The following is a 27,702-nucleotide window of genomic DNA, read 5'->3' as shown; positions in this document are numbered from 1 at the left end:
CTATTACCATACCACACCATGACGCATCTCGATAGGATGCTTTCTAACATACATTGATAAAAATTGGTAAGGGTTGACGGGGCCATGCCAAATTCCTTTAGCCTCCCGAGGAAGTAGAGGCATTGTTCAAGTGTGGTTCAACATGGAAAAGCACCGATTCATCAGATGAAGGAGGATGGTAGGGGGGAATCAGGAGGAGGTTTCCTTGCCCAAGTCATGAGTTGATGCCATGGGAATTCATGGGGTCTGCAGTCGATGCTGAGACTTTCAGGACTACTCCCATCCACCTGTGTCCCACTGGGCCTCCCGCTCTGGTGTGTCCATTCTGCCTGTGGGACTGGACATAATGCAAGAGTCTGACAGATTACCAGTGGGTATGATTCTGTGACCATGACTACATCTGACTGTTCCTTAACTAATCTTCACCACCTTTGTGAGGAAGATGCACAGAGCCAAATAAGCCGGGCTTGTGGTCAAAGAGGCAGTTTATATAGAGTGCCTCAAAGTAGGGCAGAACAATGGAGAGGTAGGAGGGAAAATGCAGTGCTTGGGACTGAAATGACTCACATCCAGGCCGTTTGACTATTCAGAAACATTCGTGCTGGAGAAACCACAAACATGTACTGACTTGTAGAAGGGTAGCCTAATAGTGCCACTTTTCCCTTTCCTATAGTGACTGGCAGTGTGTTCCCCAGTTGGTAATTGAATGGTGCAATGTGCTTTTACTCAACAAATAGGATCATAGTGCTATACAGCACAAAAACAGGCCTTTCAGCCCAAATGGTCCATGCTGATCAAGATGCTAAACTAAGCCAGTCCCATTTGTCTGCATGGGCCCATATTCCTCCAAACTTTTCCTACCCACGTACCTGTCATTTAAAGGTCCTTTAAATGTTGACTAATATGATTTTCTGATGTTTACTGTATATTGTTATTGTCTAAATATGTACAGACCCATTTTCCACACATTTCCATGGCCATTATCAGTCTGTTCAAAGCCTGATTTTAATGGTAGCAAATATAACAAAGATACCAACAATGCATGCAGAATCTAGCAATCTCACTCAAGTCTCCATTGCCCATGTGCATGGGACTTCTCATTCATCTTCTTCACAATAATAGGGCCAACCTTTCATTTGGGTTAATTGAAAGGACAACGATCTTTCAAATTCCTGTTGGAACATAAACGGATTTGTGTTGTAGCTCGCCATTTATATCATTTCAGTTTTACAATGTAGTCTAATTCAGTAGCCACACTCCAAGGCATCTGATTCCCAGTGTCTTTTTAGCAGAATAAGTATCCATTTCTTCTACAATGCACTATAATTGCAACCAAAAAATTACTAGAATGAGGCATGAGTGGATCAATTTTACATTGTCGACAGGTACAACGATGTCACTTAAGAATCAAGTGGATAGGTACATGGAGGGGTGGAACTTAGTGGGATATGGGCCGAATGCAGGACATTAGGACTAGCTGGGTGGGTATGTGGTTGGCATGGATTCGTTAGGCCAAATGGTCTATATCCGTGCTATTGATCCACTCATGCCCCATTCTAGTAATTTTTATGTTGGGGTTATAGTGCAATACCTGTCTCAACCACTTCTTCTGGAAGCTCATTGCATATACTCACCACCCTTTGTTCCACAGGTCCCTTTTAAATCTTTCTCCTCCCACCTGAAACCCAGGCCCCCCCAGTCTTGGGGAAAAGACCTTATCCAAGCCTCTAATAACCTTAAACATTTCTATAAGGTTGCCCCTCATTCTCCTACATTGCATGGAATAAAGACTTAGCATGGCCAATTCACCCCCACAAATCAGGCCCTCAATTCCTGGCAACTTCTTCAAAAAAGATGTTGTGAAAGTGCACCAAAGTCAGGACTGCAGCTCTACAAAGACATTGAAGTTGGGGCAGGGTTCAATGTTTAAAGCAGTATGAGGAGTCATCAATCTCTGAATGGTGCTTCTTCGGTCGAGATGATATTAGTGAAAGGTCACTGGGGATCCAGTGACCTGGAAATGTTCAACAACTGATCTCATTTTTAGGAAGAAGAATTGGAAATTTTTACAGTCTCTTTGTTTTCCTCCCCCCTGTCTCCCTTCAAAGGCCTGAAGGCAGCAGTACAATCTGTCTGGGAAGATGAAGTTCCAAAGCTTGGCCACAGTTGGTGCGTGCTGCTGTCCGTTCGGCCAGGAGGAGGTGCAACTGAAGCACAACTTTCTGCATGTCCAGGAAGCATCCCCTGTCCTCCCAACCTCCAGCAAGAAGCTAGTTCGAGCCTTTCATTAATTTCACATCCTCAACAGTATGTCTAGGTTTCAATGGACTGTCCATAGAGAGGACACATTTCTGCCACATTCCTTGTGAGTCACTTGGTAACTACACAATTATTATTGTCAACTCACCTTTTATTGTAAAGAGTCATTCTATTTTTCTAAAGAATTTTCTCTCTCCCACTATCATTTAAAATAAAGTTTTAAGGTCAGATAAATATTATTAATGTCATCAGCTACTGGGAGGGAATTCTGTGACAAAATTCAAGCTATTTCTGCTCTGTTTTTTACCCATAAAATAGCTTTGTTTAATAAAGATTCCACCCTCTAAATCATTCCTGTAGCTCCATGCTGGCATTTATTCTTTTGGCACTGCATGACCTATTTGAGAGAAAAAATGCTTATAAAGACTATGGAGGTAATTGCTAACAGCAGTGTGGATACCAGTCAGCTAGCGCACCCGAATACAAAAAGCAATGAATAGGTCACGCCAGGTTACATCAAAATTCACTTTGGAGATTACCAACTTCGCAAGTGCTACGAATATCACAGTGTGCTGTTACATATGCGGACACTGGGTGGGTCAGTATCCCCTGCTTCTTTTGCATCAAGTACTTCCATCTTCCAGTCTGATTGCTTAAAAGGACAAGGTTACATCAGTGAGATAGTTGTATTACACGGATAAGCCCGCTCAAAGGATTGGTATATATGATATTGTGGCGACCCACTTTCTACGCAGGCGAACCGGCTCACAAAATGGCGCGCGCGTCAGCAGAGAGGCCAGCCCCAAAATGGCGCTGGGCCTTCTTCTTCACCAGCAAGGGGAGAAAGCCCGTGCACGGGAAGAGACTTTTGTAATGCAACTCCGACATCATTTCTGCCCAGAGAGAGCAGGAGCGGAACTGCGTAAAAGCCAGCGCCGTGAAGTATGAATAAACCAGTCCTGAGTGCAACTTACAGACTGCGTGTCGTTATTTCTAGCTCTGTGTGTGTAGCTGTGTGTGTACAGAAGAAAGAAATAGATTAGCAGTATTTAACATAGTTTTTCCATCGTATTCCAGAAAGGAGCAGTGTTCCAGAAGGATCTTAAAGTGCAAGTCGATAGCTCCCGAAAATGGCAATGCAAGTGGATAGGACGGTAAGGAAGGTGTATGATATGCTTGCTTTCATCAGTCTAGGCATTGAGTATAAAAAGATGAAAGCCATGTTGCAGTTGCATTAAACTGTGTTTAAGCCACATTTGGAGTATTGTGTCCAGTTCTGGTTGGTTTATTATAGGAAGGATGTGGAGGCTTTGGAGTGGGTGCAGAAGAGATTCTGCCTGGAATAGAGTGGATTATCTATAAGTAAATCAAATTATAAAGGGTATAATCTTGCTATAAAAGGTGCATTGATCTATAAGTAAGTAAAGACTGGACAAACTTGGATTCTTTATTCCTGAGCATCAGAGGCTGAGGGGAAACCTGACTGAAGCACAGTATATAAATTTATAAGAAGCATAGATAGGGTAAATAGAATCTTTATCCCAGCAAGGAGATGTCAAGTGTTAGAGAATGACAGGGAAGGGTTAGATTAATCTTAGAGTAGATAATATCACTGGCCAAATGGCCTGTACTGTGCTGTACTGTTCTATGTTCTATGTTCAAATAAATAACCAGTTCCTCGGGGCTTTTTCTATAAATGCTATGTTTCCTGTTCTGCAAGTATCTGACTTGAGTTTTATTCATTGGTACAGAGCTACAGAAGAAAGAAATGGCCAATCACTCACAGAGCTCCCACTGCCCCAGATTATTATGTGCACAAGAATGACTTAAACCTGGCCAATGAAAGAGTTGTCCTATCATGAGCAGCTGAAGAAATTAGATCTGTCTTCTTCAGCGCTGATTCTTCAGAAGAATGCGGTGATCTTATTGGAATTTATAAGATCCCAAAGGGGCACGAGAGGCTAGATGTTGAGATGTCACCTACTACTGTTCCTTCTGTTCTAGATTAGCCCAAGGCCTTTCACTGTGGACATGAGAGAAAGAGGTTCTGCAGAATTTTATTCTAGTCATTTGGTGGGTTGAATTCTGTAAGGTAGAGTGGTTAAGGATTTGTTGAAGTGTAACTCCACATGAAGAGGAGTCCTGTAGAATGGAAGTGCATATGTTTTATATGGGGAACGCACTAAACAGGCAGGCAACTTGGAGTTTGTAACCAGAACTGTTACAGGCAAGGTGGAAATTTTCTGAACTACAAAATGCCCAAGTAGACCCTTAAACTGAAACTCATAAAGGAAGAAGCTGAAAGGCTGATTGTGAGGAAATGTGAACTCTGTGGCTAGATTAGACCATAAGACCATAAGACATGGGAGCATAATTAGGCCATTTGGTCCATTGAGTCTGTTCCACCATCATGGCTGATTCATTATCCCTCTCAATCTCATTCTCCTGCCTTCTCCCCATAATCTTTGATGTGCTTACTAATCAAGAACCTGTCAACCTCCGCTTTAAATATACCCAATGACTTGGCCTCCACAACTGTCTGTTTGCAAGATTGCTTGAAATTGCAAAGGCCGTGTGGGTTTGGCAGTGTTTGACGGTGGTACAAGAGACACAGAACACAAGTATAACATACTGAACCATACTTTGATCTCTGCACACACAGACTACAGGAACATGAAGAGTTAAAGGGCAAGATACACTGAAATTATAACATTAAATGAAAGTGCATATTTATTTAGAGTGGACAGTAAGGAAGATGATATAAAGCATAACACCAGTTCCAGCTCCAGAATAGTGTTCTCACCACAATTTCTTCCTCATCTCCTTGGCTGCCGACGAAGATGGACACTGATTCTTTGAAACCAAAGTCACCACACCCACGCAGAGTTTGAATATAAACATAATTCTACTGTAAATATAATTCTCCTTTGTTTAAAACACATTTACTAGCTTAATTTGGAAAGGTGTGTACTTTGGTAGATGGAGCAATCACTTCCTTCTAATGGCCCCGATTCCTTCCGACGTTAAATGGACCCACAAGCCCTAAAGACAGAGCATAGCTTTGTTTAATTTACAGCTGGTCTCAGTTAGTAAATGCAGAGCCAGAAGATATAAAGATCACAGGTGCTGATATCTGACCTCAACTCAAGGTGGATCAGTGAAAAGGACAATAGGTCTTGGCTACTCAAGGAGTAACTAACAGATGAGAGCAGTGTTAATATGAGCTCAAATAGCTTGGTGTGGTCTGGGCGAACAAAATGAAGGTTGGCTCACGTGGTGAGCCGCTACCTTCAGGAGAAGAGAAGGTTGAGAGAAAACTGAGGGATGAGCAGGGGCAGGGAGAAGAAGAATAACCATACAATAGTCAGTGCAATTTGAAAAGCTTTCAAAACACTCTGTCCTTCTTTTCCACTGATTTGCTATGCATGGATCCGTGGTTACCACCAACACCCCCGAACCCTAGCCGGCACAATCTTGAATTTTATTTTGAACAAATATATTTAAATATATGTACACACTGAGGACCCAGTCGTTGTCTGTTTATAAAAGGTAATCAGTTTCCAGACCACTTGTGTCAAGTGGCTCCCTCTGTGAACTCATCTAGTAGAGAGTGGTCTGTACCTTGCGATTTCAAAACCAATCACTGCTTGTAAGTTTTAATACAAGTATTTAGTTAGCTCATATCATTTATTTTTAGGTATTTAAACATGTAAATTAATGTATGTTATTGCTCTTAGGGCATTGTGGGGTATCTTTATGCTTATTTGCAGAGTGAATTGAGTATAAAGGAGAAGGCCTCATGGTATCCGAGCCTTCTTGTGATATGCAGGAATATTTTTGCCCATATTTGTCATTGATAATAAGGACCTAGTACTTATCCACTGTGTAAGGAATAAGATTATTTCCTTAACTTGCAAAAGTGATGGCCAGATTTTTGTTGGGATGTTATATCGTAAGGAACTAAGTGAATAAATGGAGATGAGGCAGAGATCAGACATGACCTGATTGAACGGTTGAGCAGGCCCAAGGGAGGAAGTGGCCTTGCTCTGCCCTCGTGTGTCAGGTTAAGGCGGGGGCTGCAGCTGACGTCTGGGATACCTCAGCAGCTTCCTGACCACAATCGGACTTTTGGGGATAAGGGGCACCAAAACAGAGTAGCGGTGCTGGAAGAAGCACGACAGGTCAATCTACTGACCCATGCAACTGCAAGTGACCGATCTCATGCTTTGACAGGGGATGTAGTAGGAGCATGTCCAAGTCAGAAAGGAGCCTAAACAACAACATCCACATTCAGTTGCGATGAAATTGTGCCACCTTTAATGACATATATAAATATTTGTAAGGTATGAAATTATTACCTCAGCTTGCAATTGGTGGATGTGCTGTGTCCTTTTCTCTCTGGAACATCTTTATTTAAAGCAGTTGAATCATCTGTTTAAATGTGATATTTGAAATTAATACTTGAATTCTTTAGCTCACTTTTCAGCCAAGGCACAGTTTGGTCAGGCTCTGTGTCACTAGGTAATGGGTTTGAGTTCTACTCCAGGGAATGGAGCATGTAATCCAAGTAGACACCTTAAAGCACTAAGAGGGTGCTACAAGGCCAGGGGTGCTGTCTTTCAATGAGAAATTAAACCAAGGCCCAGGCTGCTGTTCTATAGATGTTTAAGATCATCTGGCATAATTTGAATTTCAATAATTAAAAAGAAAATGCTGGAAACACTCAGCAGGTCAGTCATCGCCGGTGGAAAGTTGATGTTTCAAGTCAGAGACCTTTCCCCAGAACTGGGAAAGAGAAAAAAAACAAGTCAGTTTTAAGTTGCTGGGAAGCCTTAGGCTGGTGTTCTGTGGACATTAAAGATTATCTGAACTCCAGTTACAGCAATCTCCAACTTTAGGTAACTCACTCGATCTTTTTGTCCGTATCAGAATCAGTCATTTCTGCCTGGCATCATGTGAGCTCACTTTACCTTTCTCCATTAGTACATTTTGACCTGCAGAGCATGTCCCACATCCCTGCCTGCAGCAACATGTAACACAGACATGTAATCAAACTCTAAGTGCCTCCATTTACTAATTTGGTCTCACCTTAACAGAGATACTCCCTTTCTTTTACCCATCCCTTCCCCATCTTATCCATGATAGAAAACTAACTTGTTTTCTTTTCCCCAATTTGGACAAGGGGCCTTGGACCTGAAAAATGAACCATTTCTTCTCCCACAGATGCTGTCTGACCTGTTGAGTATTTCCAGCATTCTCCGTTTGCTTTCAGATTTCCAGCGTCTGCAATATTTTTATATTCTGAGTTTCAGGGAGCTGTATGGCCTGGCCAACTCCTCATCATTGAACAACAGAATTTAATGCATTCACTGATTTTATTGCCACTTGGGCACACTTGTTAGGCATTGGCAGATTTCCCGCTGCACTTCAAAGTGAAGGACTTTGCAGTGATTTTGCAAGACAATCTATAAATGCAAGCCTTTTCTTTAACGTGAATCTCACCAAATCCTAATTATATGATCAATTAATGCCTGAATTAAAATAGTAAAGTGAATTTAATATGCTTTGCATTAGAATAAAGATCAATAGATTTATCTTTCTTTATTCCCAGTTCCATCTGCACACCCCAGTTATCAAGCCAAATCAGGTTGAAATTGTTCTTTCTTCTGAGTTCCATTACTTCGAGCAAATACAGCAATGATATTAAGGTAGTTGTTTCCCTTCGTTTTCCCAGCATTTAAGTTTAAGACAATCTGTAGACTTTCTGCCCCTCCCAGATCAACACGCCAGCTTCTGGTGTTGAGAGTCACATATCACTTATATAAAATTATGTGGCTTCCTGAGGGAGGAGAATTCCACAGGATATAACCACACAGTGGGTTAAAGATTCCCACATAATAATTAGAAATGGTCATAGTTGCCAAAATATTAAGAACATTCTGACTGGAAAATATATCACCATTCCTTTACCACCACTGGGTCTAAACAGTGGATTCCTTCCCCAACAGCACCTTCACCAGAAGGACTGCAGCTCACCCCCACCGTCCCTAGGGGCATTTAAGGATAAGCAATAAATGCTGATCTTGCCAGTGATACATTATTCTCAGCTAGAATGGAGATGGTGGGGGATTTTGTCTGCATTTTATAATCATCCTCCACTCAATGCATTTCTGATAATCCCGCTTTTATCAGAGACCTTGTAGTTTTGTTTGTTGCAGTTCTAGAGATTCTGTTTAAATAAGATTTGGTGAAGGTCTTCAAGTTCCACATCTCTTTAATATTCACCATTTTCTTTAAAGCCCCTTGGGCTTTTCCAGATCCAAAAGCAAAACTTCTGTCGTGAAAGCTAAAACAAATAATTTCAACAAATTCATCCTCACCAAGTTCCATGTTTCGTCTTCCCATCAGACCAACGAAGAAATCATCCATGTCCCCTGCAGACAAAACAAACGTTACTAATCCAGCAGGCTGCTTTATTGAGTTTCAGTCCCTGATACCTGAGCTAAATATGCTCGTATACCAGGGCTAGCTTACTTGCTTCCTGCCCGTTACCCCACTGGTCCTCCATTTCTGGCGGTGTTCAGGACTTCCTTCATCATGTCTGTAGCTCCCTCTCGGTTTTTGCTACAGTCAGTCATGCAGATCCCGGGTGGAGGACTCAGGGACACCGTTGCACTCAGATGTTGAAGGATTCTTTATTGCTGTTTCCATAACAATTTGGTTTTAGCCTAACCCAGTCTAGTTTAGCCCTCACACTATCCCTGCCCACTAGCAATGTGGCCGTGAAAATGGTCTCTGTTTGTCACAACACTTTTAGCTATACCAACTTGCTAAAGTGATTTGATAATGCTTAAATGCTGTTTTGTCATTGTGAGGAATTCAAACAATGAAATTGGAATTGTTCAGTGAATCCTTTGATGTCTTAATGCCCCAAAAGTACTGAGTACAGGAGTTGGGACGTCATGTTCAAGTTGTATAAGATATTTGTGAGGCCAAATTTTGGAGTATTGTGTACAGTTCTAGTCACCTACCTATGGGAAAGATGTCAATAAAATTGAAAGAGTGCAGAGAAAATTTACAAGGATGTTGCCAGAACTTGAGGACCTGAGTTATAGGGACAGGTTGAATAGGTTAGGGCTTTATTCCCCGGAGTGTAGGAGAATGATTGAGTTTTGATTAGAGGCATCATGAGGGGTATAGATAGGTGTTTCCCACAGAGGCTGGGTGAGACTAGAACTAGAAGTCATGGGTTTAGGATGAAAGGTGAAATGTTTAAGGAGAACCTAAGAACTCTTCACTCAAAGTGTGGTGGGAGTGTGGAATGAGGTGCTAGTGGAAGTGGTGGATGCGGGTTTGGTTGCAACATTTAAGAGAAGTTTGGGTAAGTACATTGATGGGAGGGGCATGGAGGGCTATGGTCTTGGGTGCAGTTGATGCGACTAGGTAGATTAATAGTCCGGCATGAATGAGATGGGCAGAAGGTCCTGTTTCTGTGCTGTGGTGCTCAATTGCTCTATGACTCTACGACTAAATAATGCAGCTGACTGTTTTGGACACTACCGCCCATGTTTATTCTCCACCTGTATCTTCCCTTGTTACCACCCTACTCTATAAATACAAACTGATATGTACTAGTCTACAAAAGCCAAATGTGAGATCAGAATATGGGCAAAGGCACAAGTGGATTAACCCTGCCCATCACATCCCTTTGCCCAACATTTCTTCTGAATGTTAATTTCCTAGGAGATTAAGGAGGTTTGTCCCATCTCCAAACACTCTTACAAACTTCTACAACTTGTTGAAATTGTCCTGACTGGTTGCATTATGGTCAGATATGATAATTCAAATGCACAGAAGCTGCAGAGTAGTGGACTCTGTCCAATACATCACAGGCACATCAATCCCCACCATCGGTAGTATCTACAGGAGGCACTGCCTCAAGAAGGCAACATCTATCATCATCGAGATCCCCACCGTCCAGCTCATGCTGCCTTCTCACAGCTACCATCGAGCAGGAGTTACAGAAGCCTCACACCAGGTTCAAGAGCAGCTACCTCCCTTCGATTTGGTTCTTGGACAAATCTGCACAACCCTAATCACTAACTCAGGATAGCAACACTGTGACCACTTTGCACAGTGGACATTTTCTTTGTTCTAATTGTGTTCGTTCTTGTAAAAATTGTATGTAATTCATGCTTTAGTTATGCTTTTTAATGCTGCTTATATGACACTGTGTGCCTGTGATACTGCTGCAAATAAGTTTTTCATTGCATCGATACATAGATGTAATTGTGCATGTGATGATAAATTTGGACTCCACTCTATTATCCTTCTGACATCTACTGTATACCCTATAATTCTGTACTCAGTCTAAATCAAATTCGCAATGTGCTATTTACATCATTCAACATTTGGAATCAGGTTCACATTTTTAACCATCTTTTATCTGAAGATCAGAAGTTCATTTCTGAAATAGATATATCCTTATACATGACCACCTTGCAAGCAGTCTTCACTACCTTCACCCTCCACGTTGGAAAATTCCTAAGGCCTTATCAATGATGGCCACACATGAATTAAACTGACCCTACAAACAGTGTCCGTGTCATGTGGTGGGTGGGTTTGTTTTATTAAGAACAAGCCCATCCAGCCCTTCGAACCACACCACCCAGCGACCTCTGATTTAACCCTAGCCTAATTATGGAGCAATATACAATGACCAATTAACCTACTAACCGGTACATCTTTGGACTGTGGGAGGAAACTGGAGCACCCGGAGAAAATACACGCATTCCACGGGAAGGATGTACAGGCTCCTTTGCATCCAAAGTGAATTCCGAGCTCCGATGCTCCTATATGTAACAGTGTCACACTAACAGCTATGCTACTGTGGTGCGCAAGGGTGAGTAGAGGGGCCTGTGCTCTATGACAGAGCTGGATCCTCACAAAACATTGTCTGGCCAATGTTCATTGCAAAGATCTATTGGGAAGCACTTACGTTTTTGAGCCACAGGAATCTCTTTTGTACCTGTAGAAGAAATAAGAAATATATTTGTGTATTTATGGCACTTCTGGCAACATTTACAATCTTCCAGGTCATAACACTATTTTCTGCCTACTCAAGGGCTTTTACCAGGAGCTGAAGAAGGTGGCTCACCTTGATCTTCTCAAGGGCAATCAGTGATGGGAAGTAAATGCTGACTGTGCCCACATAATAATGCTACGATGCCACACGATGGGGTTATAGCAACATGGTGGTTATGTTGCAGGATTACATTGTTAGGAGCATAGCAGTGTGGTGATTATGTTATGGGATCTTACTACTTCAATTGGGCAGGAGGTACAGTACAGGTATCTGTTTTTCATTAATTTATTGTATTTCTTTATTTTCACGTAAATGCCTGCAACAAAATGAATCTCAAGATAGTATATGATGGCATGTATGTACTTTGATAATAAATTTACTTTGACTTTAGATAATTAGCCCTGGATTAATACCGCAGAGAACTCAAGTTTATATTAAAGCAGTTACAGTCTGGAAATAAAATGCAGGAGTTACACAACTGGCCATAAAGAGGAGGATTTTTTTTTTTTTTGGCTTAAAATCTAACTTGTTCCTCAAAGTCCTTTATGGAACTGAAGTTGTCATCTCTATCTGTCTTGGCTGTAACATGGCTCCAAAAACTTTGGCCTTTAACTTGTACAACAGTTGACCAAATATGTTACCCAGTTCAAGCTGATGGGACTGGGTCTTGCCAACACTGCAAAGTGAATTCAAGAGAGATGTTCTAAGTCTTCTAATGAATTTTGTACTTGCCAGCCATTCTCCTTCCCATCAATCCTACAAATCCATCGTAAGACAGACCATCATAGAAACGCTTCAGGAAGAAGAGAGGCAGCTTCTCGTCATTCGGGCTTCCCTGCGACAGAAGATAAGAGCGTCAACCTATGGCCTGCCAGCTATTGACACACCACTTCTTCTCATTTTATTCAGATATAACTTGCAGAAACAGGGCTTTTACCCTGAGTTACCTCCTTTTGGTTTCTATTATTAAGCTTCAGCATTATTATGTGTGGAATATCCTATATTGTCTTGAATGTAAGATTTGAGATGCAAATATCTTGGAGTCAGTACCTTAAGTAGATTTGCAAAAGGAACTCCTAACATTTCAAACATCCACTAACCCTGTTGATTCAGAAGAATTTCCATCAATTTGTCTGCCTTTCCAAAGTTCACCATTGTTTGCCATGATAATTTTTATCTGCCTGGTATGGGGGGAGGGGTACTACACGGGATCGAAGTAAGCTGCGGAGTGTTGTAAACTTAGTCAGCTCCATCATGGGCCTCTGTGGTATCCAGGACATCTTCAGGGAGCGATGCCCCAACAGGCTGCATCCATCTTTAAGGACCTACATAACTCAGAACATTCCCTCATCTCATTACTACCATCAGGAAGGAGGTACAGGAGCCTAAAAAAAAGAAAAAAGAAAAAAAAGTTGACTCTGTGGTTAAGAAGGCATACGGTGCATTGGCCTTCATCAATCGTGGGATTGAGTTTAAGAGCCGAAAGGTAATGTTGCAGCTATACAGGACCCTGGTCAGACCCCACTTGGAGTACTGTGCTCAGTTCTGGTTGCCTCACTACAGGAAGGATGTGGAAACCATAGAAAGGGTGCAGAGGAGATTTACAAGGATGTTTCCTGGATTGGGGAGCTTGCCTTATGAGAATAGGTTGAGTGAACTCGGCCTTTTCTCCTTGGAGCGATGGAGGATGAGAGGTGACCTGATAGAGGTGTACAAGATGATGAGAGGCATTGATCGTGTGGATAGTCAGAGGCTTTTTCCCAGGGCTAGAATGGCTAGCACGAGAGGGCATAGTTTTAAGGTGCCTGGAAGCAGGTACAGAGGAGATGTCAGGGGTAAGTTTTTTTACTCAGAGAGTGGTGAGTGTGTGGAATGGGCTGCCGGCAACGGTGGTGGAGGTGGAAATGATAGGGTCTTTTAAGAGACTCCTGGATGGCTACATGGAGCTTAGAAAAATAGAGGGCTATGGGTAAAGCCTAGGTAGTTTTAAGGTAGGGACATGTCTGGCACAGCTTTGTGGGCGGAAGGGCCTGTATGTTTTCTATGTTCTATTTTTATCACTTGAATGGAAATGTTTCAACAGGATCCAAAATGTTTCCAGTAATAGATGCAGCCCAATTGACACAAATCCTCAATTTAAGTGTAAAATCAAATTGTGAAAGAGAGAGAGACAGAAGGGTAGAGTGGGTAGAAAGAGAGAGTGAGATAGAAGGAGAGAGAAAGGAGAAGGGGAGGGAGAAAAGGGATAGAGAGAAAAAGAGAGGGAGAAGGAAAGAGGAAAAGGCAAGTGCGAGAAAGAGGAGACAAGGAAGCAAGAGAGAGAAACAGAGTGGGGCTCGGGTGGGGGTATGAGGAGAGCGACGGAGAGAAAGAATGTTGAGAGAGAGGAAAAACTTCAGCTTTTCTGTGCCATGAGGATTACTAGAAAAGTTATTAAACATCTTGAGCAGGCAGCTTCAGTCTCCCTTGACAGCTGTTCAAATTTAAATGCCCGATTTAAACAGGTTAATGATGTTTCCACATCAGGACTCCCAGACTCTAAAATTAGTCACTGTAAGAATGGTAACCGGGACATACAATAGAGCAAAAATTAGTGGTAAGCTAGAGGATAGGGAAGCTTTTAGAAACCAACAGAAGGCAACTAAAAAAGCAATAAAGAGAGAATAGATGAAATATGAAGGTAAACTAGCCAATCTACATCTTGGAATAACATTGCCACTATTCAGATATGCAGCCTATCAAAAGTTGACTTGTTAAGAAACAGGAACTCAGTAGGCCAGGCAGCATCTATGGAAAAGAGTAAACAGTCGATGTTTCAGGCTGAGACCCTTCATCAGGACTGGAGAAAAAGGATGAGAAGTCAGAGCGAGAAGGTGGGGGAGGGGAGGAAGAACTACAAGATAGTAGGTGATAGGCGAAACCGGGAGAGGGGGAAGGGTGAAGTAAAGAGTTGGAAAGTCGATTGGCGAAAGAGATAACGGGCTGGAGAAGGGAGAATCTGATAGGACAGAGCAGAAGGCCATGGAATGTATGGTCATTTACTTTGGTAGAAGAAGTAAAAGGGTTGACTATTTTCTAAATGGAGAGAAAATTCAAAAAAATGAGGTGCAAAGGAACTTGGAACTCATTGTGCAGGATTCACTAAAGGTTAATTTGCAGGTTGAGTCTGTGGTGAGGAACATTGCATTTTAGCATTCATTTCAAGAGGACTAGAATATAAAAGCAAGGATGTGGTGTTGAAACTTTATAAAGTTCTGGTGAGGCCTCACTTGGAGTATTGTGAGCAGGTTTGGGCCCCTTATCTTAGAAAGGATGTGCTGACACTGGAGAAGGTTCAAAGGAAGTTCACAAAAATGATTCCAGGATTGAATGGCTTGTCATATCAAGAGCGTTTGATGGCTCTGGGCCTGTATTCAGTGGAATTCAGAAGAATGAGGGGTGACTTCATTGAAACATATTGAATGGTGAAAGACCCTGATAGAGTGGATGTGGAGAGGATGTTTCCTATGGTGGGAGAATCTAAGACCAGAGGAGACAGTCTCAGGATAGAGGGCGTCCTTTTTGAACGGAGATGAGGAGGAATTTCTTTAGCCAGAGAGTGGTGAATCTGTGGAATTCTTTGCTACAGGTAGCTGTGGAGTCCAAGTCTTTACTTGTATTTAAGGCAAAGGTTGATAGATTCTTGACTGGTCAGGGCAAGAAGGGATATTGGGAGAAGGCAGGAGATTGGGGCTGAGAGGAAATGGTGAAATGGTGGAGCAGACTCAATGGGCCAAATGGCCTAATTCTGCTCCTATATTTCATGGTGTTATGGAAGAAAGGGAAGGCATCAGAGGGAAGTGATGGGCAGGTGAGGAGATAAAGTGACAGAGAGAAATGGGTATGGGGAATGGTGAAGGAGGGTTGTGGGGGTGGGGGGGGGGGTGTTGCAGCCCTTACTGGAAGTCTGAAAAATCAGTGTTCATGCCATCATGTTGGAGGCTACCCAAACGGAATACAAAGTGCTGCTCCTCCAACCTGAGAGTGGCCTCATTGCAGCAATAGAGGAGTCCATGGACTGACATGTCAGAATGGGAATGGAAGTAGTATTAAAATGGGTGGCCACTAGGAGGTCCCGCTTTTTCTGATGGACAGCCTCCCCCTTCCCTTTCTTCCATGGCCTTCTGTCCTTTCCTATCAGATTCCCCCTCTTCCAGCCCTTTATCTCTTTCAGCAATTGACTTCCCAGCTCTTTACTTCACCCCCCTCAATGTTTCACCTATCACCTACAACCCTGTATTTCTTCCTCCCCTCCACCCACCTTCTTGCACTGACCCCTCATCTTTTTTCTCCAGCCCTGCTGAAGAGTCTCAGCTTGCTGAATATTGTACTGCACAAGAATTGGAACAATCTCCAAAATGGTAGTACAGATTAAAAAAAAATGTCCAATGAGAAATACTTAAGAAATGGGAGACATACCTTGGTCAGAACACCACCATTTTCCAGCTGTCCCTCATGGTTTGCCCAGCACATTTTCAGGAAGGCAGAAACCAAGGCCAAAGCAATGAAACCTTTCATGGTGCTGGCTCTTGCTGTGATTTGAAAGCAAGTTTAATAAGAAAAGCAAAGAAGAAAGATCACAGGAAATTATTGCATGAACATTCAACAAACAGGGAGGAGCTGATCTGTAGGAAACACGTTGAGAGAAAAAAATCTCCAGCTTAACATTCCAAGGACAACTCATAACATTTAATTGGATAAAAACAAATTGCAAGGCATATGATCAACCACTAGGGACAGAAAAAGAAGGCGGCTTTGATATGCCTTCTCACAATTGGAGTGATAGTCAATAATTGATTCACATCTGTCCAAGCTGATTTAAAATATTCAAGTAGCTAGGGGATTCATCATTTAAAATGGTTGGCCTGTTGATGCTAGTGCATTTGGAGTCAAACTGAGATTTGCCCAATAAAATACACTGCTCTTTGTGATTTTTATAAACGACTAGGATGAGGAAGTAAAAGGATGGGTTAGTAAGTTGGCAGATGACATGAAGGCTGATGGTGTTGTGGATAGTGGAGAAGGTTGTTGTAGGTTACAATGAGACATTGACAGGACACAGAGCTGGGCTGAGAAGTAGCAGATGAAATTCAAACTAGGCATGTGAAATGGTTCTCTTTATAAGGTTGAACCTGAAGTACAGGGTTAATATCAGGATTCTTAACAGTGTGGAGGAACAGAGGGATGTTAGGGTCTATGTCGATAGATCATTCAAAGTTGCAGTGCAAGTTGATGGGGTGGTTAAGGTGGCATACGATGTGTTGGCCCTCATTAATCAGGGGATTGAGTTCAAGAACTACAAGTTAACGTTGCAGCTCTATAAAACCCTGGTTAGACTACACTTAGAGTGTTGTGTTCAGTTCTGGTGACCTCATTACAGGAAGGATGTGGAAGTTTAGAGAGGGAGGAGAGGAGATTTACCAGGATGCTGCCTGGATTAGAGAGTATGTCTTGTGAGGAAAGGTTGAACGAGTTTGTTTTTTTCCTCTCTTTGGAGTGAAGGAGGGTGAGAGGTGACTTGATAGAGGTGTACAAGATGATAAGAAGCATAGATAGAGCCAATGACTTTTTCCCAGGGCGGGAACTGCCAATAGGAGAGGACATGATTTTAAGGTGATTGGAGGAAAGTATGGTGGGGAGGGGGGTGTCAGAGGAAAGTATTTTAAACAGAGAATGGTCAGTGCATGGAACACACTGCCAGAGGTGGTGGTAGAGGCAGATAAATTAGGGATGGTTAGGAGTCTCTTAGATAGGCGCATTGATGAAAGGAAAATAGAGGGCTATGTGAGTAGGAAGAGCTAGATTGATCTTGGAGTAGATTAAAAGGTCGGCTTCATGGGCCGAAAGGTCTGTTCTGTGCTATAATGTTCTATGTTCTACGTGCTGTAGCTAGAGCTACTGAAAACAAGATACTAAAATAGATCCAAACCACCAGCAAATGGCTCTGGTGAAAAAAACTTCTCACCCCAAACTGTTTCCAGTACAACCACTCCCCAACTTAGAACAAAGACATCAGACTCTTCATATTGTTTTGGGGCTGTCTTTGGAAGGAATTTTGTTTTAGTGGAACGTTTTGGTGTGTGATAGAAGTTGTAGTGTTTCGCCCGCTTTTGGAAGAAGATAGAGGTGGGTGTGTGAGGCTGGGATGAGAACAGGAAGTTCAGTGACAAGGAAAATTATAACAATTTTTGAAAGTAGGGTCACTGAGTTTGAGAAAGTGATATTTACACTGAGGGAGGAGGGAAGGAAACCGAAAGTGTCAAAATTAAGTAATTTAGCTCATTGATCCTTTGGAATACAAGGCAACTGTAAGTAGGGAAAAACAGTGATCCGGTTGACTATAGAATTTTATTGAAAGTCTAATCACTGGTCAGAAACATTGCTTTATGGCAATCTAACAAAAAACTGTGCACAAGCTGGGCATGGTCATCTGACAGACAAACAAAGGATTCAGACTCTTGCCATCTTTCATTTAATTCAATGAGGCGGTTATGCTGCTTTATCCAACTGTTTGATTCCTTTCTTTAACACACTATTAGGCTCAAGGAAATCAGAGAACTCTTGGGTCATCAAATTGCAAATACTTGCTATCACAACATTAAAAGAAACTATAAGACCGTAAGCCATAGGAGCAGAATTAGGCCATTCGGCTCATCGAGTCTACTCCGCCATTCCATCAAGGCTGATTTATTATCCTTCTCAATTCCATTCTCTTGCTTTCTCACCATACTTTTGACATCCTTACTAATCAAGAACCTACCTACCTTTGCTTTAAATGTACCCAAATGACAGTCATCTGTGGTAATGAATTCTACAGATTCACCACCCTCTGGCTAAAGAAATTTCTCCTCAACTGTTCTAAAAGGGTGTCCTTGTATCCTGAGGTTGTGTCCTCTAGTCCTAGACTCCCCCACTATAAGAAACATCCACTCCATCTAGGCCTTTCAATATTTGATAAGTTTCAATGGAATCCAGAGTAACACACATAAAATGCCGGAAGAACTCAACAGATCAGGCAGCATTTAAGGAGAGGTATGGTATAAAGAGCCAACAATTCAGGCCAAGACCCTTCAATAAACTATTATGTTCCACAAACATCAGAGATAATTCCCTTAATTCACGTAAGAAGAATGTGGTGACCTGCCTTAATGACTATTGTCCACTAGCAATTATATACACAGTGATGAAGTGTTTTGAGAGGTTGCTGATGAAACACAGCAATTCCTGCCTGAGAAGTGACTTGGATCCGCTCCAGTTTGCCTACCACACAACAAGTCGACAGCAGATGCCATTTCTTTGGCTCTTCACTCAACCTTCAAACATCTGGACAGTGAAGTTGCATACATCGGGATGCTCTTTATTGACTACCACTCAGCATTCAATACTCTTATTCCTTCAATACTAATCAATAAGCTTCAAGACCATGGTCTCAATACCTCATTGTGCAATTGGATCCTGGATTTCCTCACTTGCAGCACCCAGTCAGTTCAGATTGAAAGCACCATCTCCTCCACAATCTCCGTCAGCACAGGTGCACCACAAGACTGTGTGCTAAATCCCCTTCTCTACCCACTTTACATTTATAATCGCGCGACTTAGCACAACTCCAATGCCTTATTTAAATTTGCTGACGACACCACTGATGAATCAAAGGAGGTGATGAATAGACATATGGGAGGGAGGTTGAAGATCTGGCTGAATGATGCCACAGCATCAGCCTCTCACTCAGTGTCAGACCAAGGAGCTGATTATTGACTTCAGGAGGAGGAAACCAGAGGTCCATGAGACAGTCCTCACTGGGGGAATCAAAGGTGGAGAGGGTCAGCAATTTTAAATTCCTCAGAGTTATCATTTTAGAGGATCGATTCTGGGTCCAGAATGTAATGCCATTACAAAGAAAACATGACCGTGCTTCCTCAGAAGTTTGCAAAGATTTGACATGACATCTAAAACTTTGACAATCTTCTATAGAAGTGTGCTGCAGAGTATATTGACTCATTGATTCATAGCCTGGTATGGGAACACCAATGCCCTTGAACGGAAAAGCCTATAAAACGTAGTGGATTCGGCCCAGTCCATTGTGGGTAAAGCCCTCCCTACCACTGAGCATATCTACATGGAGCACTGTCGCAAGAAAGCAGCATCCATCTTCAGGGACCCCCACCACCCAGGCCATGCTCTCCTCTCACTGCAGCCAAGGAAGAAAGTATAGGAACCTCAGGACTCACACCACCAGGTTCAGGAACAGTTATTACCCCTCAACCATCAAGCTCTTGAACCAAAGAGGGTAACTTCACTCAACTTCACTTGCCCCATCACTGAAATGTTCCCACAGTCTATGGACTCATTTTCAAGGACTCTTCATTTCATGTTCTCAATATTTATTGCTTATTTATTATTATTTATTTTTGTATTTGCATAATTTGTTGTCTTTTGCACACTGGTTGTATGCCCAGTTGGTGTGGTCTTTCACTGATTCTATTATGAATTTATTATATGCCCGCAAGAAAAGAAATCTCAGGGTTGTATATGGTGACATACATGTACTTTGATAATAAATTTACTTTGAACTTTAATTTCAACACTTTTGTGCATTTATTTGCATTATTTCACCCTGTATCAAAAATCTCTTAAATTGGTCAGCCCTTTTTACATTGCAAATAAAGTGTGCATCTCCTTCAAATCAGAAGCAAGAATATCTTTTTGAAAGGAATTGGTTTTTGATTGGAGGAAACTAACGTTTAGAGACTGAACTTCAAACCTAGTACATACTAAATGTGTCGGCTCAAGCTAACAGATGCATCTCATCTGAACTACATCAACGAGTTTGTTTATCCGCAGTTTGACCAAGGTTAAAGTGCACGTTGTCTTGCTTGAAGACATAAGCTTCCAGAATTCTCTGTTCTGTTTCAGTTAAAATTACATAGTCCCTCAGAAGTCTTGAAATGCTTCACAAAGAGTAAACTTACTGAAGTGCAGCTGCAAGCGAATGCAGCAACTAATTTGCACACAGCCAGGTCCATAAAGAGCATCAAAAAGACCTGTTTTAAAGGTTCAAAGGTTCATTTTATTATCAAAGTATGTATGCAGAATACAACTCTGAAATTTGTCTTCTCCAGATAGCCAGAGAAAAAAAGAATACCATATAAATTAATACCATCTAAATCTGGAGATTAAGAAAGAAATGTTGGTTAGGACACAGGAGGAACCTGTTGCCCTTTCAATGGTACTATATGATTATTGCTTTTGCATATACAAAAAACAACTGCACCACACCCCCTCGGTACTGCACAAATGTCTGTATACACTCAGTGGCCACTTTATTAGGTTTGCCTGTACACTTGCTAGTTAATGTAAACATCTAATCAGCCAATCGTGTGGCAGCAACTCAAAGCACGCAGACATGGTCAGGAGATTCAGTTGTTGTTCAGACCAAACATCAGAATGGGGAAGAAATGTGATCTAAGTGACTTTGACCGTGGAATGATTGTTGGTGCCAGGCAGGGTGGTTTGAGTATCTCAGAAACTGCTGATCTGCTGGGATTTTTACGCACAACAGTCTCTAAAGTTTACAGAGACTATTGTGAAAAACAAAAAAGCATTCAGTGAGCGGTAGTTCTGTGGGCAGAAAACTCCGTGTTAATGAGAGAGGTCGGAGGAGAATGGCCAGACTGGTTCAAGCTGGCAGGAAGCTCTCTGAATGCACAACATGTCGAACCTTGATGTGGACGGGCTACAGCAGCAGAAGACTGTGAACAAAGAAATACCTAATAAAGTCAGCACTGAATGTAGACAATGTGGCCATGTCTCTGGATTGAGATTTAAAATAAAACCTTCTGATTTAAAAGGAGCAGGTGCTCTAATTAGTATACAACTGAAAGTAAGCAATAGAAACTCCAATCTGCTGCATGTTAATCACAGGACAGTACAACACAGTACAGCCCTTCAACTCATGATGTTGTGTAAACTTCTAACCTACTCCACGATCAATCTAACCCTTCCCTCATACACAGTCCCTAACCCTCCATTTTTCTTTCATCCATTTGCCCATCTAAGAGTCTCTTAATGTCCCTATTGTATCAGCCTCTGCCACCGCCCTCCGCAGCGTGTTCCAGGCACCCTCCACTCTGTAAAATCAGAATCAGGTTTAATATCACCGACTCATGTTGTGAAATTTGTAATTTGTTTAAATGCCTACCTCTAACATCTCCCCTAAACTTCCCTCTACTCACCTTAAAAAGATGTCGTCTGGTATTAGCCATTGCTGTCCGCTCTGTCTGTGCCCCTCATAATCTTATACACCTCTACCAAGTCACCTCTCATCCTCCTTTACTCAAAAGAGAAAAGCCCCAGCTCATTTAGCCTTTCCTCACAAGACATCTTCTCTAATCCAGGCAGCGTCCTAGTAAATCTCCTCTGCAATTAGTCCTAATTGAGTAATACAGAAAGGCAGACAATTCATTTAGAACACATACATGTTCACTTGCCATTCATTTACTTTATACTTGGATTGCTGTCTAGACTTACAATCAAAGTTAGAGTGCATTGCATTTGATAAACCATTGATGGTACAATAGTGTTTAATAAGAATCTGTGCTTGGGTTCTTAGTCCATATACACTCAGTGGCCAATTTATTAGGTACACCTGCTCGCTAATGCAAATATGTAATCAGCCAATCATGTGGCAGCAACTCAGTGCATAAAAGCGTGCAGACATGGTCAAGAGGTTCAGTTGTTGTTCAGACCAAACATCAGATTGGGGAAGAAAAGTGATCTAAGTGACTCTGAGCCTGAAATGATTGTTGGTGCCAGATGAGGTGGTTTGAGTATCTCAGAAACTGTTGATCTCCTGGAATTTTCACACACAACAATCTTTAGAGTTTACAGAGAATGGTGCAAAAACAAAAAAAAAGCATCCCGTGAACATCATTTCTGTGGACAAAAATGCTTTGTTGATGAGCGAGGCCAGAGGAGAAATTGGTTCAAGCTGACAGGAAGATGACAGTAACTCAAATAACCACACATTACAACAGTGGTGTGCAGAAGAGCATCTCTAAATGTCAGACCTTGAAGTCAATGAGCTACAGTAGCAGAAGACCACATTGGGTTCCACTCCTGTACCCAATAAAGTGGCCACTGAGTGAATATCCCATGCAATGTGATCTAGTGGAGAAGTTGGATAGGAGAAACATATCATTCAATATCAAAAGGGTCCTTCCTTCAAGTCACCTGGCGCATCTTGTTACATTGCAAATGCTCCTAATGGTAAACATTTGTTAATCAAACAATGAAACTGAGAATTACAGATGACAAAAGAAAAGCACTCTTAAGCTTCAAAGCTGGACAGAGCATTCCAAATCACTGCAATTTTCCCCACACATACACTACTATCCCTACTTAAGGGAGAATAAGGATATCACGATTAATAAAGCAAGACAGCCTTTGGACTTACTTACTGCCCGCTACGCCACTGGCGCTTAGGGCAGCAATGAAGGTCCTCCATCTCTGGCGGTGTTCAGGGCTTCCTTCATCATGTCAATCGCTTCCTCGCAGTTTTCATTACTGTCAGTCATGCAAGTCTCAGGTGGAGACTCAGGAATACCGTCACACTCAGATGTAGAAGGATTCTTCATTGCTGTTTCTGTAACAATTTTGTTTTTTTCCCAGTCAGGGTTGTTGGGCCTGAGCTGAACCCCTGAACCTGGAGGACCAGTGGACCACTCTTAGTTTGGCCTTTACCCTTTGTTGTATTTGGCATGTGTGACCATACCAAGAGCCAAAGCATAAAGCCCTGACTCCAGCAAATATAGCTCTCCAGGTTATTGAGGCACGCAAGCCTCCAAACCACGACAAGGTTGTGGTCTTCTTGGGAGACAGACTTTGGAGCGTGAAAATTAAAGGGAAATAATGAAAATATGAATTCAATACTGGAACGTGGGCATTCTGGATTTCATCTTTAGAACTTGAGGCTACTGAAATACTGCATGCAAACACTTACTCTTTCCAGTGTTTAGGGTATTGGTATTTAGAGCATTCCTATTTAATTCCGTCAAGGGAAGTCTGGAGACAATGGAAAGCCTCAGACCATAGGCAAGGAGCTTGCATGTCATCAAAAGCTTCAGATAAATCAAAAACGCCGTGTAGAACATTACTATAAGGCATCCGTGGGTTTGAACTTTCTGTGATTTGTTCATGTCATGATAGGTTGCATTGATGGAGTTAATTAGTAGTATTTGCTTGCCATAACCTGCACAACATTTGCATATTAATGAGATTTCATGAAAGGTTCACATCACGAGTGCAGACCTATCTTTCCACTGCCCTGTGCTGTTAGACCTGCTGTCCCTTTACAACTTTCTGGATTTCTTTTGCATATTAAGTACTAAAACGACTGAGTTAGGACATGCTGAGCTATCAGATTTTTAATGATAAACAAGATCACAGCAAAGCCTAACAAGCTGGAGGAAAATTCAATGGCTTACAAAGCAGCAGTGAGATATAGCAAATGTACAATATATTAGAAAAGAGCTATTTACGGTGATTTCAACAACTTTATTTTGTAAAACAAATAATGTTAGCAATTCAAAAATGAGAGATCCAGTGTGAGTGATTTTTAAATGTTTTAAAAAGAAACATAAAATTTTCACAATTAGAAAGTTTAAATCTAAAATTTATGAAATACCTACAGCACAAGAGAGAAAAACACAATATTTTGGGCTTTCCGTCTACTTCGATGATTTTACAAAATATATATTTAAATGCACATGCAACAGTTAACACTACTTCACTATATAATATTATTTAGCCAACCTTGCAAATTGCTCACTGGAAACTTTCTTCTGGAAAATTCACTGTTTCCGAGCCTCCCTTTGCCTGCTCCAAGTTTGAATGTGCAGGTGCTTCACTTTACTTCTCCCTTTATACACAGCTGGGAGTAGCTTGCTTCCTGTCGATCTCTTCAATCAGCTTATTGTGGTCCTCCTGTTTATGAATGGAGACTTGGGGACCAATCAAAGACTGCTGTAAGAATCCAAAAGACGCCCACACTGAAATTAACAGTCAGGTATTGGGCAGCAGTTGACAGGGAGAGATTCATTCCTCCTTTTGTCTCTAATGCTGCCTGTATGCTTAGCACTACTTCTCAGGCAAAGAATTTTAAAAGACTTCAGATCACAGATTTTTCAAGGGTCAGACCTAAAAAGAAGAGTACTTCCACTCTTAAACAGAGCACGAAATGAATGATAGCAGTAAGCTGGCGTGACGTTAGAGAAGCATCACAAAGGACCCATCACTGTTAGCCTATTTATTGCCACATAGGAATATCCACAGTGGCCACTTTATTGGGCACATCCGTACACTTGCTCGTTAATGCAAATATCCAATCAGCCAATCATGCGGCAGCAACTCAATGCATAAGGCAAGCAGACACAGTCAAGAGGTTCAGTTGTTGTTCAGACCAAACATAAGAATGGGGAAGAAATGTGATATAAGTGTCTTTGACCGCGGAATAATTGTTGGTGCCAGACAGGGTGGTTTGAGTATCTCAGAAGCTGCTGATCTGCTGGGATTTTCACACACAACAGTCTCTAGACTTTACAGAGAATGGTGTGAAAAACAAAAAGCATCCAGCGAGTGGCAGTTCTGTGGACAAAAACACCTTGTTAATGAGAGAGATTGGAGAATGGACAGACTGGTTCAAGCTGACAGTAACTCAAATAAACACACATTACAACAGCGGTGTGCAGGGGAGCATCTCTGAACGCATAACACAGCAAACCTTGAAGTGGGTGGGCTACAGCGGAAGACCATGAACATACATTCAGTGGCCACAGAGTGTATGTGTGACTGACAGCATAGATACAGGCTATTTGGCTTAGCTTGTCCATGCTACTTTTTATACACCACACAAACATCCTTTTCACCTCACATGTTCTTTCTTTCTGCTTCTTTCTCCCTCAGGTGTTTAAATGTGCTGCTATCAGTTGGCTCAGCAAGTTACACAAAGTGTTAATTCTTTCAATGATAGTCATTGCTTGTTTAGAACGTAGCTTCCCAGTCTACCATCAGCAGCTCATACCGTACATCTTTGGAAGGTGCTTTCTTAAGATCTAAGACCATAAGACACAGGAACAGAATTAGGCCATTCAGCCCACTGTGCCTGCTCTGCATTTTCAATCATGGCTGATTAATTTTCCCTCTCAATGCCATTCTACTGCCTTCTTCCCATAATCTTTGATGCCATTACTAATCAAGAACCTATCAGCCTACATGTTAAATATATTCAATGTCTTGGCCTCCACGTCCATCTGTAGCAATGAATTCCACAAATTCACCACCCTCTGGCTACAGAAATTCCTCCTCATTTCTGTTCTAAAGGGACATCCTTCTAGTCTGAGGCTGTGCCCTCTCATCCTAGACTCACCCACTATTGGAAACATCCTCAATATGTCCACTCTATCCAAATCTTCCAATATTCGATAGGTTTCAGTGAGATCCTGGCTTTAGATTGAACTAGATCACTTTTGGCCTTTTGTATGAAGTTCTGCTACCCAGCATTTTTGGAACAGCTTCTTCCCTTCGGTCATGAACCCATAAAAACTACTTTGCTATTCCTCTTTTGTACTTTTATTATTTAGTTTTTGTAGCTTATAGTCATTGCTATGTCTCGCAATGCAGCAAACTTCATGACATATGTCAATGATAATAAACCTGATTCTGATTCTGATCACTGTTTCCTTAAGGTGTCTTTAGTATCAAATCATCAATTAACCCCTTTCTTATTAGACAGTACTTGATCAGAAATAGCCTGTTTCCTGATCAGTTCCTCAAAGTTCAAAGTAAATTTATTATCTAAGTATGTATTTGTCACCTTATACTGCCCTGAGATTCATTTTCTTGCAGGCATTCACAGTAGAACAAAGAAATACAATAGAATCAACGAGCAACCATACACAAACAACCAATGTACAAAAGAAAACAAAAATAACAACATGTATAGATGTTGAAAACTGTCTCTTATACACTCCATCAGTTCATCTGCCACACTATTATTACCATTAATTCACCCCACTCTTGTTACGAGTGCTACGAGTCTAGATGGGTCTCTCCACAACTGATGACCTGAGACATCAGTCACCATTTGTGCTTTCAGGAGAGGACATTGAGCGGACAGCAACCTTGACTTCAAGAGCAACTACACTCCCTTCGCTTTGGGAATTCACTCTTCTCATCTAATATTTCAACCAATGAGCTTTGGAGCTGAACCCAAACAGAGTATCTACGACTACAGCACAATGACCAATTTAGATCAACTAAAACCACAGTTTCCAGTAAGTGGCCAATGGCTCCAACAAGGTTAGAAATGGCAAACATTCCATAATAACCTTTCCCATTTAGACTCCATCCTCAGAAGAGAAGGACATCTGTTTAGAACAGAGATGAAGAGAAGTTCCTTAGCCTCTTTAGAGGGTGGTGAATCTGTGGAATTCATAGCCGCAGGTGTCTGTGGAGTCTGAGTTGTTGCATATGTTTAAACTGGAGGTTGATAGATTCTTGATTAGTAAGAATATCAAATGTTACAGGGAGAAGACAGGAGAATGGGGTTGAGAGGGATAATAAATCAGCTATGACTGAATGGTGGAACAGACTCAATGGGCAGAATGGCCTAATTCTGCTCCTATGCCTTATGGTCGTTTGTAATGTGCAAATTGGAGGGGACCCCCTGGTGTGTTCTGACTAGGAGCATAACCCTGCAAGACCAAATAAGCTGCCAATATACACCCTTAAAGAACAATGACACTTGGGGAGCAGTGGTCAGCACCAGACATTTGGAACAGGAGCTTATTGACGTGGAGAAGTCTGTCAGTAACTTGCTGTCTAGGACAGTGAAGGTATGATTCTAAACTATAAACAGTTTGAATCCTGTTTCAGAAATGCTTCAAACTCATTAAAACATAACTGATCACGCTTATTCTATTTTATGATTTAATACTTGAGTGGTAATGGATTAAAATTCACATTAAGTGCATTAATATTTACTTAAGCATTGATTTTTTTAATGATTGTCATTAGCACGAATTATAATGGGAATATCTACACATTTATCAGTATTTGCATAGTTCAACTGTAGCAGCAATGAGGGGTCACAGTATGCTGTTCTTGATATAAATTATCACACTAATAATTAATTACCATTTAATCGCTTCAAAGACTGGCTTCAGGCTGCGTCCTTGAAGCCTGCTTCCTGCCCTTTTAACATACGCACACCCGGCCTGCCACTTCTGATGGAGAAAAAGGAGACAGCAGCAAACACGCAACCC

At 41.7% G+C, this 27,702-nt stretch overlaps 1 protein-coding gene across 3 annotated transcripts; it reads right to left on the bottom strand.

The window, feature by feature from the left end:
• Positions 1-986: 986 nt before the first annotated feature.
• tac3a (tachykinin precursor 3a) lies at positions 987-24,331 on the bottom strand. Of its 3 annotated transcripts, none has more exons than XM_073071134.1 (7): positions 24,194-24,331; positions 15,803-15,915; positions 12,077-12,179; positions 11,258-11,287; positions 8,640-8,693; positions 6,618-6,690; positions 987-1,172 (listed from the first exon to the last, which is right to left on the bottom strand). In XM_073071134.1, the coding sequence occupies exons 2-7, from the start codon at positions 15,899-15,901 to the stop codon at positions 1,142-1,144; spliced, it is 390 nt and encodes a 129-aa protein (XP_072927235.1). In that variant the 5' UTR covers positions 15,902-15,915; positions 24,194-24,331; the 3' UTR covers positions 987-1,141. The 3 variants fall into 3 exon arrangements, with proteins under 3 accessions (XP_072927235.1, XP_072927236.1, XP_072927237.1); XM_073071135.1 differs by lacking the exon at positions 987-1,172 and adding an exon at positions 4,884-5,301; XM_073071136.1 differs by lacking the exons at positions 987-1,172; positions 6,618-6,690 and adding an exon at positions 4,884-5,301.
• Positions 24,332-27,702: the final 3,371 nt, after the last annotated feature.

The sequence above is a fragment of the Hemitrygon akajei genome, chromosome 18 (assembly GCF_048418815.1).
Source record: "Hemitrygon akajei chromosome 18, sHemAka1.3, whole genome shotgun sequence".
NCBI lineage: Eukaryota > Metazoa > Chordata > Chondrichthyes > Myliobatiformes > Dasyatidae > Hemitrygon > Hemitrygon akajei.
This window is presented reverse-complemented; position numbering and strand designations above follow the sequence as displayed.